Source organism: Lepidochelys olivacea (assembly GCF_965140295.1).
Source record: "Lepidochelys olivacea isolate rLepOli2 genome assembly, chromosome: 1".
NCBI lineage: Eukaryota > Metazoa > Chordata > Testudines > Cheloniidae > Lepidochelys > Lepidochelys olivacea.
In genome coordinates, this window is record NC_140411.1 from 98203617 (window position 1) to 98221332 (window position 17716).

The following is a 17716-nucleotide window of genomic DNA, read 5'->3' on the forward strand; positions in this document are numbered from 1 at the left end:
TGTGTGTGTCACCCCTCCCCGTGTGTGTCACCCCTCCCCTTGTGTGTCACCCCTCCCTAAAGTCTTAAAGATAAGAAAGTAAATAAAAAGAATCCAACTACTTTTTAACAGGTTTGTATTTTTTTGAATGGTTATACTGCATAGTTCTGATTGCCGTTGAACTTATTTGAATATGAGTAATTTTACCAGGTGTCCCTTATTCAGCATAGGGAAATATGGTCACCCTAGTAGGTTCTAACTTCAATCATGCACTCCAGAGTGGGGATCTATTGCAGTATTCTTGCCTTTGAGAATTACAGATAATATCTGAATGAGTAATAAATAAACTATCTTAACAACACTGTAGATAAAATATAAAACTTTTAGAGTGTATTTTTGACAAACTATATATATGCACTTTCCACAGTTGTTGGCAGATATCAAAACTGGAACCAAAAACCCAACCCTCTACCTCTTGAGCTATGAAGAACTCTTTTAGCTATAAGAAAAGGAGTACTTGTGGCACCTTAGAGACTAACAAATTTATCTGAGCATAAGCTTTCGTGAGCTACAGCTCACTTCATCAGATGCATTCAGTGGAAAATACAGCAGGGAGATTTATATACATAGAGAACATGAAACAATGAGTGTTACCATACACACTGAAACAAGAGTGATCACTTAAGGTGAGCTATTAAGCAGGAGAGTGGGGGGGAAAAACCGACCTGGAGTTTTATATCTGCTACCCAAGATCCATAAACCTGGAAATCCTGGGCGCCCCATCATCTTAGGCTTGGCACCCTGACAGCAGGAGTGTCTGGCTATGTAGACTCCCTCCTCAGGCCCTACGCTACCAACACTCCCAGTTACCTTCGAGACACCACTGACTTCCTGAGGAAACTACAATCCACCGGTGATCTTCCTGAAAACACCATCCTGGTCACTATGGATGTAGAAGCCCTCTACACCAACATTCCACACAAAGATGGACTACAAGACGTCAGGAACAGTATCCCCGATAATGTCATGGCAAACCTGGTGGCTGAACTTTGTCCTCACCCGTAACTATTTCACATTTGGGGACAATGTATACCTTCAAATCAGCGGCACTGCTATGGGTACCCGCATGGCCCCACAGTATGCCAACATTTTTATGACTCACTTAGAACAACGCTTCCTCAGCTCTCGCCCCCTAATGCCCCTACTCGCACTACATTGGTGACATCTTCATCATCTGGACCCGTGGAAAAGAAGCCCTTGAGGAATTCCACCAGGATTTCAACAATTTCCATCCCACCATCAACCTCTGCCTGAACCAGTCCACACAAGAGATCCACTTCCTGGACACTACGATGCTAATAAGCGATGGTCAGATAAACACCACCTTATACCGGAAACCTACTGACCACTATGCCTACCTACATGCCTCCAGCTTTCATCCAGGACACACCACAAGAGCCATTGTCTACAGTCAAGCTCTATGATACAACCGCATTTGCTCCAACCCCTCAGACAGAGACAAACACCGACAAGACCTCTATCAAGCGTTCTTACAACTACAATACCCATCTGTTGAAGTGAAGAAACAGATTGACAGAGTCAGAAGAGTACCCAGAAGTCACCTACTACAAGACAGGCCCAACAAAGAAAATAACAGAACGCCACCTTCAGCCCCCAACTAAAACCTCTCCAATGCATCATCAAGGATCTACAACCTATCCTGAAGGATGACCCATCACTCTCACAAATCTTGGGAGACAGGCCAGTCCTGTCCTTGCTTTCAGACAGCCCCCCAACCTGAAGTAAATACTCACCAGCAACCACACAACAGAACCACTAACCCAGAAACCTATCCTTGCAACAAAGCCCATTGCCAACTGTGTCCACGTATCTATTCAGGGGACACCATCATAGGACCTAATCAATTCAGTCACACTATCAGAGGCTCGTTCACCTGCACATCCACCAATGTGATATATGCCATCATGTGCCAGCAATGCCCCTCTGCCATGTACATTGGCCAAACTGGACAGTCTCTACGTAAAAGAATCAATGGACACAAATCAGATGTCAAGAATTATAACATTCATAAACCAGTTGGAGAACACTTCAAATCTCTTTGGTCACTCGATTACAGACCTAAAAGTGGCAATTCTTCAACAAAAAAACTTCAAAAACAGACTCCAACGTGAGACTGCTGAATTGGAATTAATTTGCAAACTGGATACAACTAACTTAGGCTTGAATAAAGACTGGGAGTGGATGGGTCATTATACAAAGTAAAACTATTTCCCCATGTTTATTCTCCCCACTCCCCCACCGTTCCTCAGACATTCTTGTCAACTGCTGGAAATGGAAATGGCTTGATTATCACTACGAAAGGTACCCCCCACCCGCCGCTCTCCTGCTGGCAATAGCTCACCTTACTTGATCGCTCTTGTTACAATGTGTATGGTAACACCCATTGTTTCATGTTCTCTGTGTATATAAATCTCCCCACTGTATTTTCCACTGAATGCATCCGATGAAGTGAGTTGTAGCTCACGAAAGCTTATGCTCAAATAAATTTGTTAGTCTCTAAGGTGCCACAAGTCCTCCTTTTCTTTTTGCAGATACAGACTAACACGGCTGCTACTCTGAAACCTGTCTTTTAGCTATGAGTAAGTTATAGGCTGTTAGTTATGGAAGCAGACATAAGGGAAACCGTTACTAAGCCAGTGTATTACCTATTGGTAGCCTAACATTTTTTTTTCAGCAATGAGGACCTAACATAATCCATTTAACAGTACACAAATGACTTGCAAATAAAGGACTGTGCTGTATTTCAAAGCCCACTGAAAAACAAGAGTTGGGGAAAAGAAGATGGAAGTAAACACAATGGTTTAGAATAGTAGCTTTCCACAATAATGCAGGAATAGCTATTGTCTAGAAAGTGAAAGTTCTTTTTTCCCTCTAATTTTCTTCTATTTTCAGAACTAGAGAAAATAATCCAAATGTACTGAGGAAGTAAAAAGTGCTATTAAATTAATACCAAAAGACAGCAATGCTTCCCAAAGCAAGAAATGTTACATCCCTTTTCAGTCCCTGAAAAGTGCCCTCCTCTTTCAATGTACTAGATGACCCAAGCGTCAGACATTATTTTATGGCCAACTTAACTGAAACCTATTTCCATAGCCTTGGACAACCTGCACAAAGACTGCTGCTCTATTGTTGATGCTGTTAAAATGTGGAAAGAATGTCAAACATTGAAGAAAGAAATACCCAACAACAAAGTTAAATTGCAGGCATTAAAGAAGCAGATGGATCAAGCACTTACTCCACCTCATTTTCTTGCAATATTCCCAACCCAAAGTACCAGGGTAGATGTTTAAACTGCTGAAGGAGATGCTACTATGACATGAGCATCTAATAATCACCCATTAATCATGCCAATCATCATGACTTTCAGGGTTGGAGGTGAACCATTCAAGCAGTACATGTTTGCTGATGATCTTTTAAAGAAAGTCACACCACTGAGCTGGTGGAAGTCACTAGCTAAGCACCTGGAACCAGAGCCTGTTGAAGTGCTACAACTGCTTTTGACAATACTAGCCTCTTCTGCAGGCACAGAAAGAATATTTTCTTCATTTGGACTAATACATTCAAAGCTGAGAAGTCAATTAGGAGTTGAAAAAGAAGGAAAACTTGTCTATGAATAAAAACAAGGAGGGAGGGAATAAGATCCCCTAGTTTTAAAAGTTTGAAGGACAGTCTAAGTAACAGAATAGACGGTCTCATTTTCAAGAGATTTAGGCCAAGTCTACATTATAAACTTACTTTGGTATAACTACATCGCTCAGGGGGTTGAAAAATAATCCACAATTATACCGACCTAACCCCAGTGTAGACAGCTCTCTGTCAGTGGGAGAGCTGCTTCCTTCAACACAGGCACCGCTCTGAGGGAGGTGGATTAATTACGCCGACAGGAGAAGCTCTCCCGTTGGCACAGAGAGTCTTCACTGAAGCACTACAGTGGCACTGCTGCCGTGTTTTAAGTGTAGACCTGCCCTTAGGCAAGTAGAACCTTAAGCTCCAGTCATTTTCACTTGTACATCTTTTTAAAAATTTACCATGTTGGGCTGAAATAATAGTTCAGTTTACTGACTACAGTTAACCCCTCTGTTTAAGAAATCGTTTAGTTGTAAATGTGAAACATTTTGATAATTGAAATTTATGTATCTAAAATATTTAAAGTATTAAAAAAATTGTATATGCTGCTTTGTGTTCAGTTAAATTCCAGTTCCCACCCTAATGCAGCTTGACACAAATCATGAGAAAAAAAATCTTAATTATCCAGCAAACAAGCAACACATCATTTACCATATTCTAACATAATAAAAAGATACAATTAATAATAATCTGAAAAAATAAACTATTCAATGTTAAATGTTAAATAAATGTATATAGTTATAATGGACCCTCCGAGGTAGCAATTCTAGTGTAAAGGCTTTATTTAGTTGTAAGTCAACATGTTTTTATGGTTCTATCAACCGGTAAGAATGTAGTTAGAAAATAACTGAAGTACAAATGAAAAACTTGATTAGAACTGATGATTTATATCAAGGATTTCCACTTGGTGATATAAATCAGTGATTTAAATTGCCTTTCTTTAAATCAATCCATAGACGACGTACTGTCTGTGGACTCATCAGTGCAACTCCTTAATCTGCTGGAGGATTCACTGATCAACAACTATATCAATTTCCGATCTTGTGAAAAGCAGGATAAAAGTTCTGAAGTACTGCATGATATGCACATGTAACCCGAGAAGCACATTTCTATGAGATGTTTTTTGTTACAGATAATTTCTTGTCCTCATGTTTGTTTTCAGAATAAATATGTATAATGATCCAATACCCACACTAGTAAACATAACTTAGTCATTCAAATTATGCTCAGTTTTTTTTCACAAATCAAAAGTAAAATCTACAGTCTTTTTGCCAAACAGTGAAATCCTACTTTGTTTGTAAGCACATAAGTCATATCTATAGTATATCAATAGTTTAAGGCAATCTAGAAGATTTGTACTTATCGCCATTTGGAACAGGATTGTTACATTCTATGACTGACAGTAGAATTAAAAGATTTCTAGCTGCTGTGAAGTGTTAGAAATATTAATGACCTTGATATGTCTTTTTTTTTAATAATCAGGTTGTGCTACAAATGTGGAGGGTTATAAAAACGCTTGACAAGCCATTTAAATAAATAATCAAATGCTTCACCCCTGTGCCAAAAGCAAATTTAGTATTACAAAAAAGATAGAGAAAAAATACAAACAAACTGTAGAAAATATATTTGCTTAGCCTTATGAATACCTCTTTGTGGCCTTTCCATACTAAAATATACCAAACCCCACTTCTAATAGACTTGAAGAGTCTAGGATCAGCAGGATCTCTTGAAAGACATTTAGGAATTTTGGGTGAACTCAACTCCTCACTTGGCCTCTGGGTGGCCAAATCCTCAGCTGGTGTAAAGGCTGGTACACTTCAATGCAGCTAAGCTGATTTGCACCAGCTAAAGATCTGTTCCAAAGTAACTTGGGAAGGAAAATAGGGATATGAATGCCAAAGGTAAGGTCTGACCTAAATTTTTATCCAAAAGTAGAACTGAACCCTTGTTTGGTTGTTCATTTAACTTTAAAGTAGTTTTGTGCAACCTCACCACCTTTTGGTTTCATCCAGAGGCACCAAAATACTTTGAGAAAAGCTGTCCTTGCTATATTCCCGCTGCTTGCAACCAGTCAAAACCATGAACTACTAGAAATCTTGCAAAAAGACTGCATCACATGAGACCTCCAGTACTCTAGACCAGGAGCTACAGCGAAAAGAGTTTATATCACTAAATGAAAGCTAGTTTTATTTTTCAAGGAACTGAGAGATACTATATTCAAAACACTGCTTTCCCCCAATTCATTGAGAAAAATCAGAGAAATAACTTAGGTACAATATGTTGTTGTAAGCTGGGAAGTACACAAAGAAAAAGACAAGAAAGTGAAAAGAAAATGAAGAAGAAAAAGGTCAGGAAAGAGAGAAACAGAGTCATCAAGGGAAAAAGATAAATGCAAAATAATTAAGAGGAATGTTTGTGTACTGTCTTCTTCCACATATGAATAAAGGTTAGGGGGCATCTCATTAAGAATTTATTTTATTCAAAAATAGAACAGATATGAAACAAGAACAAAATGCAGAAAACACTGAAATAGTTATCTGTATATTTGATATTTTATATTAAATTTCTGTTTTGCTATAGTAATAAACCTTATTGCATGCATATAGAGAGAGAGAGAGAGAGAGAGAGAGAAAGAGAGAGAGAGAAAGAAACTTTACCTGTCACTAATAATGCTGAAAATAGTTGTAGAGTAGAAATAAAAACTGGAAACTGGAGACATCTCTGAGCTCTGCATGGCTCTGGCCTAAATCTGGATGACCAGCCTACCCAGATATTTGGTTGAAGTACAAGAAATAATTTTTTAAAACATTAAAGAAAAATGGATGACAGTTACAGTGTAAAAACACAGCAATGGCTTTAGCATATATACTGGTTATCATCAAGATTACTCCATCTGGTTCCTGAGATTTAATAGTTGGGGCATTCAAAAGAGGAGTGAGAGAGCAAATAAAGGGCAGCTTTATTTAGCCAACACACCATGTTACCCTCACACCTACAGCATTTTTGATCTTCAAGGCAGAAATCCTCCCCTCCTTTTTTTCACATCAGTGTAAATAGTATATTTTTATTCTGAGTTAATGGCAACCATGAAAATACAAAAATAAATAAATAAAAAAAATCAAGGAACTTCAGAAAAAGTTACAGAATCACCTTTTTTTTTTAAAATGAACATTTCCACCTCACCACATTTCTATCTAAATGCCTGTGCCTTCTTCTAATAGACCTGGTAAAAATCACATTCTTATTTTCGCCTGTCCCCCTGTCCCAATAAGACTTAATTAGCCCTATGTTAAATACTAACTGATCCATTGTGGCATGGATGCTGGACAAGAGAAATTGGAACGTGTAGATGCAAGCAGAAAAAGGTTCAGAGAGTCCCCCCATGATTAACTGTCACCAAGCTGCTATTTACTGTTCTCTTTTAGCTAAACTTCCTATAATGGCAAAATCACAGAATCTTTGCAACTAATACCACTCAAAAATCAGAATGTAACAACACACACACAAAAGATACATGTTTGCATGACCTGCTTCACCAAACAGAACAGAGAGACATTTAACAAAGATCCCAGTCCTTGGGTATTTTTTGATACCCTCATTATTTTAATGTTTTAAAATATCATAAAAATTGAACCAAGTTACATAATCTTTTAGCAGACAAAGAACTTTTATGTAATTATCCAATGCACACATCTTAAAATTATCTTACACATACAAAAGCTGACTAACTTTGGGGGGAAAAAATGAACTGTAAGAATCACAAAATGACAAAGTCATTGTAAAGCTAAAAGATGCTGGAATTCCTTCTACACACTTTCCCTGACATTGCCAAACAATAAAATGCAAGGGTCAGTGATACTGAAACAAGTAAAGGCAGTTCCACTCTTTTGCACCTATGAAAGCAAGTGACCCTAGCTTATTATTCCAGTCTTAGGCACTTTTTGTTCTTAATATCCAGATGCAGCAGCTATTTTTTAAAAGGAATGACTGTGGACACCTTCTTCACATTTTCCTTTTCTTCAGTATTTTCACTTCATAAAGCTGCAGTCAATGTGTTTTGTGTGTGGTGAGAAGGGAATGACACATTCAGCGGTGGTCTTAGCCAAAGCCTACATTGGTGGCTCAAGTAGGCTCAAGATTAGGTCTTTGTATGTGATGAAAGGATATGAAAAGTCAGTTATTTAAGCTCAGTCAAGCTGTTGATTTTGGGAGGAAAAAGGTTTCGCAATTCAGTTTTCCTCAATAAATCACTGCCCTTTACCAAGAGCAGCTGCTGATAGTTCACATGTTCACAATGTTCCCCAGAAACAAAACAATCTTGAGTTTTTTAAAATCCAGCACAGGGTAAAATCAAAAGGAGTGGGAGATAATTTAAAAGCAGTGTCTTCTTTAAATATAAGGGAAACTAAACCAGCAATTCATTTATCTAGATATGAATAATGAAATCATAGAGGATTTATATTTTGTTATCAAAAAGACAATAAACTAAGACATCTATATTATGCTGACTTTAAATACCAACTAGTGACTATTGTAGAAGAAAGGGAATATTTAAAAAAAGAGCATGAAATGGTGAAGCTATTGGAAATGGAAGAATCCGTAGAACTTTACGAAGATGATCATACTGGCCAACATTTTCAAGTGGCTACTAATTTTGGGAGCCCAACTTGAGACACTGAAAATGCTGATTTTTCAAGGATGCTAAGCACCCACAAGTCCATTTGAACTTAATGAGATATGGACTCTCAGCATCTCTGTAAATAAGCCCCAAAGTGTCTCCAGTTGAGCATGCAGAAATCAAGGCATCATAAACAGTGGCCACTTTTGAAAATATGGGCTATTGTATATAAAATGTTATGTTATACCTTACATTTCTTATTAAACTATGAGTACTATAATATTCCACCCCTGGATTCTTTCTCCAATTAAAAAAGCCAATATACAAATTTATTATGTTAAGTTGTATACAGCTGTAATATTTTAACCACAGTGTATTTAAATGATAAGCCACAGTTTGTCAATGAGCTCCACATGGCTGGAACCTTGCGTCCCTGCCGTGCTAGAGATAGAGTCAGGAAATTTTGGCTAAGATACTAAGTGAGCTTAGAAGGGATTTTCAAAAGAGCCTGAAGGAGCTGAGTGCCAAAGTCCTATTCACTTTTAACAGAAGTTGGGCATTGAACATCCTTAAGCCCATTTATCTATTTAATTAAATCTGATCAGTTTTATTGTTCACTAAACAAAGGATATTTGTGACTATTATTTATATTCTGGTAGCACCTCTAGACCCCACTCAGGATGAAAGTCCTATTGTGCCAGATACAGTACAAACATATAAGCAGGTATAGAATAAAATCTTAGGAAGCATCTAAGGAGAGGTCTTTCAGTGCAAAAAAAGGTGTTTGCTAACTCAGAATAAAATAGTAGTGAAGACATCGCAACCCAGCTTTTAATCAAGTTAGCATTTGAGTGCAACACCAGACTCCGCTACAGGCTTTACCTTGAGCTTCAAATTCAAGATAATAGCGGAGTTTTCCTGTCCGTACTGCTTTTTTAACCTGTTAGCTAACCTGAGTTAAGAACTAACCCTTTATTGTATTTACAGTGTAGATGTACCCTAAGTAATTTTAGGTGTCTAAATCCATTGAAAGTCAATGAGAATCAGTCACCTAAGTCATCAATGCACTTTTGAACATTTTATCCATGGTTCCTGCCTTGAAGAGCTTACAACTTAGTTGAAAACGAGATGTCCCAAATGAATGTAATCAACAGCAGGAAAGGAAGGGGAAGGAAGAATGAGGGTAAGAGTTATAAGGTAACTGACTAACAAAGTATATGGGCTTACATCAACCAAACACTGTTACCTTCATTTTGCTTTTCAAGTTATTTCCACTAGTTCAAGTCACTAACTTTCTAAAAATCAGTTTGGACTATAGCAAACATAGCAGTAAATGAAAATGATCAGTTATGAATTTAATAAATATGGCACAAAGAGATGAGCTGTCATGGAAACTTACGCCCACGCAGAGTCCATCAGAGGCATAAGGGCCCAAACCAGTGCACCAATTTCTGGATACAGGCCTTGAACGCTAGCAGCCTGATACAGAGCCTACTGAAGTTAATGAAAAGATTCCTATTTACTTTTATGAGTTTTGAATCAGACCGTAAATGTAAAATTCAAAGAAACTCAGCTAAGTATAATAACCTAATATCCGATAATAACCCTCTGTCTGCACATACAGCTCCATTTGATATCAGTGTAGCAGCATACATCCTTAAATGTGTGCTCTGACAGATCATTCTAATTTTTATTTATAAAATGATGGAAGCAATTATTCCAACAGACAGTTATCAAATGAACATGATCTTTACAAAGTAGCAGGCAAAAAATGATTTCCTCATTCTGTAAGGCCAAAATCTTCTCTTTTTAATACCTTCATGCTGAAGTTGAGCAGATCTTTTCACAAAACAAGGGAAGCAGAATTTATAGTCTCCTGCTCTTTAATCCTCACATATTGGACTATGAGGAGCTGACTTTGGGTGCCCTTTCAGATCCACAGTTCTGAAAAACATGGTCAGCTCTGGAACCCAAATATAGTAAGGCTTTATTTAAGCATTTTTGTGCTTGTTGCATGCCCCCCATTTAATTTTTTTTCTCTAACAACTCTTTATTACATGTCCAGAACATTTCTAGTCTCTTTTAAAAATAAACAAACTGTTTCTTTCTGGTTTATCCAATGACGGACAAAATAAATGTAATTATTTCCATTTTAGGAATTATTTTTCATCCAGAATAGCTATCTAGACTAATCATGTTCATTAGAACTGTAGTGCAGTGTGTACATTTTATTAGGGGTCTATGGTAATACTGGGAATTTTTGGTATTCTCTTAAAATCTATATTCTTTTTAACTATGAAATTCCTGAAACTAGTAAATTTTTATTTATTTATAGGTACTTCTACAGCACTCCTCATTGTAGTATCTGAGCCCAGCCAAGTTAAGTTTATTTGTTCAGAAATGAAATATACACTTGCTAATATAGTAACGATAACTCACAACAAGGACCACTTCTTCAATGCAAATCTTCACAAGAAAAGCTTCTACACATAAAGTAAAATGAATCAGTTACTGCATTGTTTATTAAATTTCACTTGATTCCTCCTGACAACCATTTAAAACAATGAATTTTGGGAAATGTCCCTCAAATAATCAACAACAATAGTAGGGATCAGAGCTTTTATACTTCGCTAATACTGTTCTTAAAAAGAAGAAAATATTTCTTCCTGAAGGGATTATAGAAAGTCTTATAAAAGACACCTGCAAACAAAATAAGTGACAAAAGATCTTTATCATAATTGATAACAGTTATCCTCTCTAGAAATCTATGCTTCCTTAGAGATAATGTAATATAACTTTGCTGTTAAATTCAAGATGTATTAACTAATATGCATCACCGACGTTCAGCAGTGGTACATTTTAACAAAGAGAGGGAATGTTTTTCCTCTCATGCTCAGAAGTTTAATAGCTAAGTGCAACAAACCTACAATAGGATTTAACTAACTAAGGCTTCTTTTCTTATGCCCAACAGAACAGGGAAGCACTGAAATTTATGTACAACGAAAATCATTTAAATAATTTCTGTAAAGATTCTGGACGTATACAACTGTGTATTTAAAAAAAATCCTTTTACCCCCACTTAACTATACCATACATCTGTTCCCAAAGCTTGTGTGTTTTCACTTACAGTGCAAACTTTAGAACACCTGTCTTTCAAATATTTAAATGCCCTATTTACAAGAGATGAACTAAGTAGCTCAGCACATGAGATTTTGGATGGGAAACTTTTGCAAATTGCAGTTTTCACAATATGGATAAGAGGCTTGATAACAGTCAAAAGAACAAGAAATTCACATTTACAATGAAATGCTTTATTCTTTCATCCCAGATCAGTTTTGTTTGGGTAAACATACAATACACTGACTTTACCCCCATTTGCCTGTAATATCTGAGCACTTACTAACTACAGTGGCAGGCATTTGAAAGATGCATGTAATAATATAAATTATCTGCACTAGTTGGAAAGACATATTTGTACCTCTCTACCTCCAGACACTCCACAATAGGAGACAGACCCCAGAGAGATCCCTATTCTCAAATGAGTGACAACATGGGACATGTTAACCCTAAATTGAGGAATACAATGCGGAACATCATTTCCCCTGCAATTGTCTGTTTACCTCTGTTCCCTTTCCCTGCCTCAGTTTCTCAACACCTCCCCTTTCCTTTTGTCCCCTAAATTCTTTCCAACTCTCTCCAGCTTTGGCAGCAGCCACCAGGCTTTGTGGAGGAGAGGAGTTTCATGCTGATTACAGGAGCAGACAATCAAGTACCAGAAGCAGCAGCAAAGCCATGTCATTTCACTGTCCGCAGCCTGGACTTACCCAGTCCTGTACACAGTGGAGAGAGCAGAAGCATACTATACGCAGGAGAGGAAGCTAGCAAAAGGGCAGTATGCAGAGTAGTCTGGGCACGCAGCAGGATAGCAGGACAAAAATACATTGCCTAAACCAATTGAAACAAAGCAAGATGTCCTAATAAAAGATAGTTGAAAAGTCTAAAGAAAAACAAAGTTTTGATTCCATATAACTGATAGAAATAAATGGCCAATACACATACACTCTAGCACAGAGATGGGCAAACTACGGCCTGCAGGCCACATCCAGCCCGCAGGACCATCACGCCCAGCCCCTGAGCTCCTGGCAGGGGAGGCTAGCCCCTGGCCCCTCCCCTGCTGTCCCTCCTCCGCTGCAGCCTCAGCTCGCTGTGCCGCCGGTGCTTTGGCCTGCTGGCTCCAGCCAGGCGGCGAGCTCCTGCTGCTCTAAGCAGCATGGTAAGGGAGCGGGGGGGGGGGGAATAAGGGGCAGGGGGTCCCGGGGGACAGTCAGGGGATAGGGGTGTGGGTAGGCGTCAGGGCAGTCAGAGGACAGGGAATGGGGGGGTTGGATAGCGGCTAGGGTCCTGGGGGGTGGGGGGCGGTTAGGGATGGGGGGTCCTGGGAGGGGGCGTTCAAGGGACAAGGAGCGGGGGAGGGTTGGATGGGTTGGGAGTTCTGAGGGGGGCTGTCAGGGGCGGGAAGTGGGATGGGGCAGATGGGGGCAGGGGCCAGGCTGTTTGGGAAGGCACAGCCTTCCCTACCAGGACCTCCATACAGTTTCGCAACCGTGACGTGGCCCTCGGGCCAAAAAGTTTGCCCACCCCTGCTCTAGCAGATTGTTTACCTTCTGCCCATAGGACAGATCTCTTGTATACTTTGGAAACTAGGCAAATTCAAAAACTTAACATTAAGAGTTAGAAAAACAGCAGATAATGGTAAAAAGTGTTTACAATTTCTAAGGGAGGTCCTGCAAGCAGATTAAAAAAAAAAAGCCATCCCATCTCCCTCTCAAAGGGGTCTACTGCACTGAACAGCTTTGAAAAGCAGGACAAAAAGCTCTTCAACCTTAAGGCCTTGCTTAGGCAAGAAAAGAGGTCTTTTCTAAAAAATGTGTTTTAACTAAAAATGTCTTAAATTAATTTTTCAGCACACTTCAAGAGTTAAGTATTATCAATGTGATAAAAGTAACTTTTACAAACCCAAAGTACATTTAATTTCAATATGAAAAAACAGGTTAAATCTCCATGGAGTCATCCGTAAGACTGGATAAAGCACTAAGTAATATTACTGTAGGAAACATTTCTGAATAGGTAGAATGATGAATCTACAGACGGTCTAATCAGTCTTTTCCATCTCTAATTTCTGCAATTCTGAATTTTAAGTCTACAGGCATTAAGAATATTTTAGCATACAGCGGTTGTTTTTGTAAACATTTTGCTTTTGAAGTATTGATAAAAAGGATGAATTGGGATGCCAATCAAAATCACTGGAATATCATAAATTTAATCCTTTTATTGTCACTAACATTGTTTGTGCTTATAGACATTTTTCTATTTGCAGTAACTTCTTTCTCTTGTTCCTATTAAGACTATTATTTTCACCCTGTTATTACTAATCCTTTCTTTGTAAAAAGCCACACCTATTTTAATCCAAAATGGTGTGGTAAGCATTTGCTTCTTTGTGGAAGTACACGCATAATTAGGTTAATCTGTGCTATCTTGCCATGTGAATTGATTGTTTCTTTACTGTAAATATATTTCATAACACACTAGGCTTGCCAGAGTGCTTGGAGGCAAATCCGGAGTGATTTATGAAGCATGTAGCTACTATGAACTGAAATCTTGACATGATAGCAAGCTGTATAGCCACACCTACCTGCCACTTATTGCTCATGATAGCTTTTCACTTGCACATTAAATTTTGACCACACCTTTCTTTCACAAACAAGCACTTTCATTAAATTCATTCAACTAAAACTTTGGCAGATAAGTGATTGGGTTTTGTATGTCATCTGAGTATAGAGGACTTGAAATTCATAGCACAAGGTAAAATTCTCAAACAGTAGCAACTACATTACCTGTATGAAGTCTAAAATTGTCAGTGGAAGCAAATCATCCAGATGGCCAATATCTTTGGAGAAACGATTTAAGATTCTCCCTATAAAAACAGGATTCAAAAGAAATTGTAGTTTTTTTCAAAGACAATTTTTAAAAATTCACAAAAAATCAGAATAATATTTTTTAAAATACAATATGCTTTAGTTTTACAGGCAATTTAAGAAAATCAAGAAGAAAATGGCTGACATCTGAAAATAAACAAAAAAGGAGATCTTCTGAAAACAGAACACAAAAGGAGATTTTTTACAGCTAGTGCAATACATTTTGCTAAAAAAGAATAAAAATATTATTTTTGAATGAATGCTTCTTTAATACAGACATAAATTGTTTATTTAATAGTGATAGTGTGTGGTCACCACCATTTCAAATGTTTCATAACAGTCTGAAACTAGTCATTTAGATAGAACTTAAGACCTCAATCCTGCAAATCCTTACATACATGCATGACATTATCCACATAAGTAAACAGTTATAGGACTAGATTCTTAATACTTATATACATCAATCAATATGGGCCATAACCTGTCTGACTCTGGTCCTTGCTTGCAAGTTCCACTGACATTTACCTGAGTTGTATGCATTTACTGCAAGGCCTAATATTGTCCTTTTTAGTAGTTCTGTGATTTTTAACCAACTTAGATTTCACAAAAGTAAAGAAATCTTAGCATCTTTAAATTCACGTTGCAGCTATTCTGGAATCAAATTTTAGTTAGGTTTGTATTGATGTGGCATGTTTTTATGTTGATGCAGCATGTTTTTTATATTTATTCAAAACCTTGACAATGCTGATCTTTATTAAAACTAATAACATTTTTAATCTATTATCACTGAAGCATTTATTCTCTTCTATTTTCTTAAGGTCTACTTGTGTGAAAAAAATTCAGTCATAGCAAGAGAGCTTTAATTATAAATGTCACCATTCTGCCACCATTAGATAGATTAGTACTTTACTCCACGAACTGATGCTTCTACTCAGGAAGTAAGGTACCATTTAACCTAGGGATGAGAATCTTACCTTTCATAAGGGGTTTATGTATGTGGACACATTCAAGTTTCTTTCTTTCTTTCTTTCTATCTACCTCAATTATTTTAATGAATTTTGTGATGAGATTTAGTTTTTCTCTCTTTTGGAATCATGGATCATAAGGAGAGGGAATTGAAGAATGTATTTTTTTTTAAGAAAAGTGACAAAAATCAGTGATTTTCAAATCCTCCTCTGGCAGAGGGGCAAGAGCGGGTCCTCTGCTGAAAATTCTGTTGAGTTTAAAAGTTTGGCATAAAGATGAACTGCAGATTAAAAAATAAAAACGGAGTTAAACTGAGATTTTTGTGATGAACATCTGTCTCATTAGCCAGGATCAGGTGGGAGAGGATTATTCAGTTCACAAATGTTTTTTTAAACCAGCTTTCTCAACAGTCTCTCCTCTCTCTCTGATATAACCTCTTGGTATGTCTAGGTTTACTGAAGATATCTGAAAGTGCATTATTCTGTGATATCACAAACACTATGTGTCCAGGCTGTACTCCTAAAATCTCCATGCAGATCTCACCACACAGTGGGAAAGGACAGCTACTTCTACAGCACGATCCCCACTTACCTAGTAGCTCACAGAAGACTGTTCACAGGGTCAGGATTGATGTGCTGTGGGATGGACAGGGACTGGGAAACCCCACATTGGGTGGGAGTGGGATGAAGTGAGAAACACATAATCACTCTTTCAACCTTGTAACGAGTACTCAGGAAAATTAACTGATCCTGGCACAGTAACCTGTTCTCAGGTGCCCTTGAATCATGGGGAATCACCTTTTAAGAATCATGGGGAATCACCTCTGTCCATGCAGAGCCATTGTAGTGGGAGAGGAAGGGCACGTTACGGGCATGGAGATAGCTCTGAGACACAGGGCCTCTGTGCAGATGGCGCAGAGATCCTGCAGTTTTTGGGTATCCTCCAGATTTGCAAATGAGCCCTGCCAGTTGTTTCATGTTGGAACAGAAAGATCAGGGAAACTCCATCAAGGGATGCAGCTTGGAGGTTTCTTTCCCTTTGATCCCCCCATGGGGGTTTTGACACAGGAGGGGTGACTCAGCCCATGAAATGCATGTGCTGCAGTGAGACTCTTGGTAGCTCTTACATCACATTCTGGGATATCTTCAAGGGAACCAAATAGTACCAAGAGGATTTCACAAAGGAAAAGATCATTTAAAAAAGTTTAGTGCTAACTTCTCTTCAGACTGCCCCCGTGGCCTGCTTAGCACAGGGACATACAGTACAGAAGCCTGAGCTTCTCTCTGTTTTAAATTTTGTTTTGGCATTCACCTTTAATCTGGTTTATTTGTAATAGTGATAAGAGATTGCAGCAGAATTATCTTGGTTACTCCTCAGAGGAAATTCCATAATACACAGAACGTGCACCAACAAAGCAAGTTCTTTCAGACTGGCTGCTTCAACACCAGTAGTACCGTGCAGGTCACTATTAACAATGTCAGGAAACCTGGAATACCTTCACCATGTCCCATGATTCAATGAGTAGATAGCACATGCAAATTCCTTCCTGGAGCAGCATTACAGTTACTCTAACACAGCTGTGAAAATAGTTTAACTTTGTACTTTTTGTAGACAGGGCCGTGAAGGGTAGAAGGCTGAGACAAATTAGTAGTGAAATGCTCACAAACTATCACAAAGCAGTTTATCACTTTGAAGTTTCAATCCCAACACTATCTGAAGTTTTGTTGTCCATTTTCTGGCAGGTTTTTATTGCAACTTACAAGTGAAAGTTAGAGGTTTGTTACTATAGAAGTTTGTGACTACCCCTTTGCACTACCTCAAAGTTTCAAAGCTCTACGACAGCCCCCATAGACAGATGGAGAAAGTTTTAAGTTGCAACAGTAATAAAGTTCTGTTCTGGCTCTTTAAAACAAAATAAAACATACACAACACAGGTTTCAGAGTAACAGCCGTGTTAGTCTGTATTCGCAAAAAGAAAAGGAGTACTTGTGGCACCTTAGAGACTAACCAATTTATTTGAGCATGAGCTTTCGTGAGCTACAGCTCACTTCATCGGATGCATGCCGTGGAAACTGCAGCAGACTTTATTTATACACAGAGAATATGAAAAAATACCTCCTCCAACCCCACTGTCCTGCTGGTAATAGCTTATCTAAAGTGATCATCAGGTGGGCCATTTCCAGCACAAATCCAGGTTTTCTCACCCTCCACCCCCCACACACAAATTCACTCTCCTGCTGGTGATAGCCCATCCAAAGTGACAACTCTTTACACAATGTGCATGATAATAAAGTTGGGCCATTTCCTGCACAAATCCAGGTTCTCTCACCCCCTCACCCCCCTCCCAAAAACCACACACACAAACTCACTATCCTGCTGGTAATAGCTCATCCAAAGTGACCATTCTCCCTACAATGTGCATAATTAAGGTGGGCCATTTCCAGCACAAATCCAGGTTTTCTCACATCCC

The 17716-nt window shown here is 38.3% G+C and overlaps 1 protein-coding gene across 3 annotated transcripts in view; it reads right to left on the bottom strand.

Moving 5' to 3' along the window:
- ABCC4 (ATP binding cassette subfamily C member 4 (PEL blood group)) overlaps positions 1 to 17716 on the bottom strand; it is a 238221-nt gene that overhangs the window by 72377 nt on the left and 148128 nt on the right. For all 3 annotated transcript variants that reach the window (XM_084642483.1, XM_084642482.1, XM_084642481.1), the window contains one exon: positions 14200 to 14279. In XM_084642483.1, coding sequence (XP_084498609.1) covers positions 14200 to 14279 — 80 coding nt within the window. The remainder of the gene's footprint in view (positions 1 to 14199; positions 14280 to 17716) is intronic.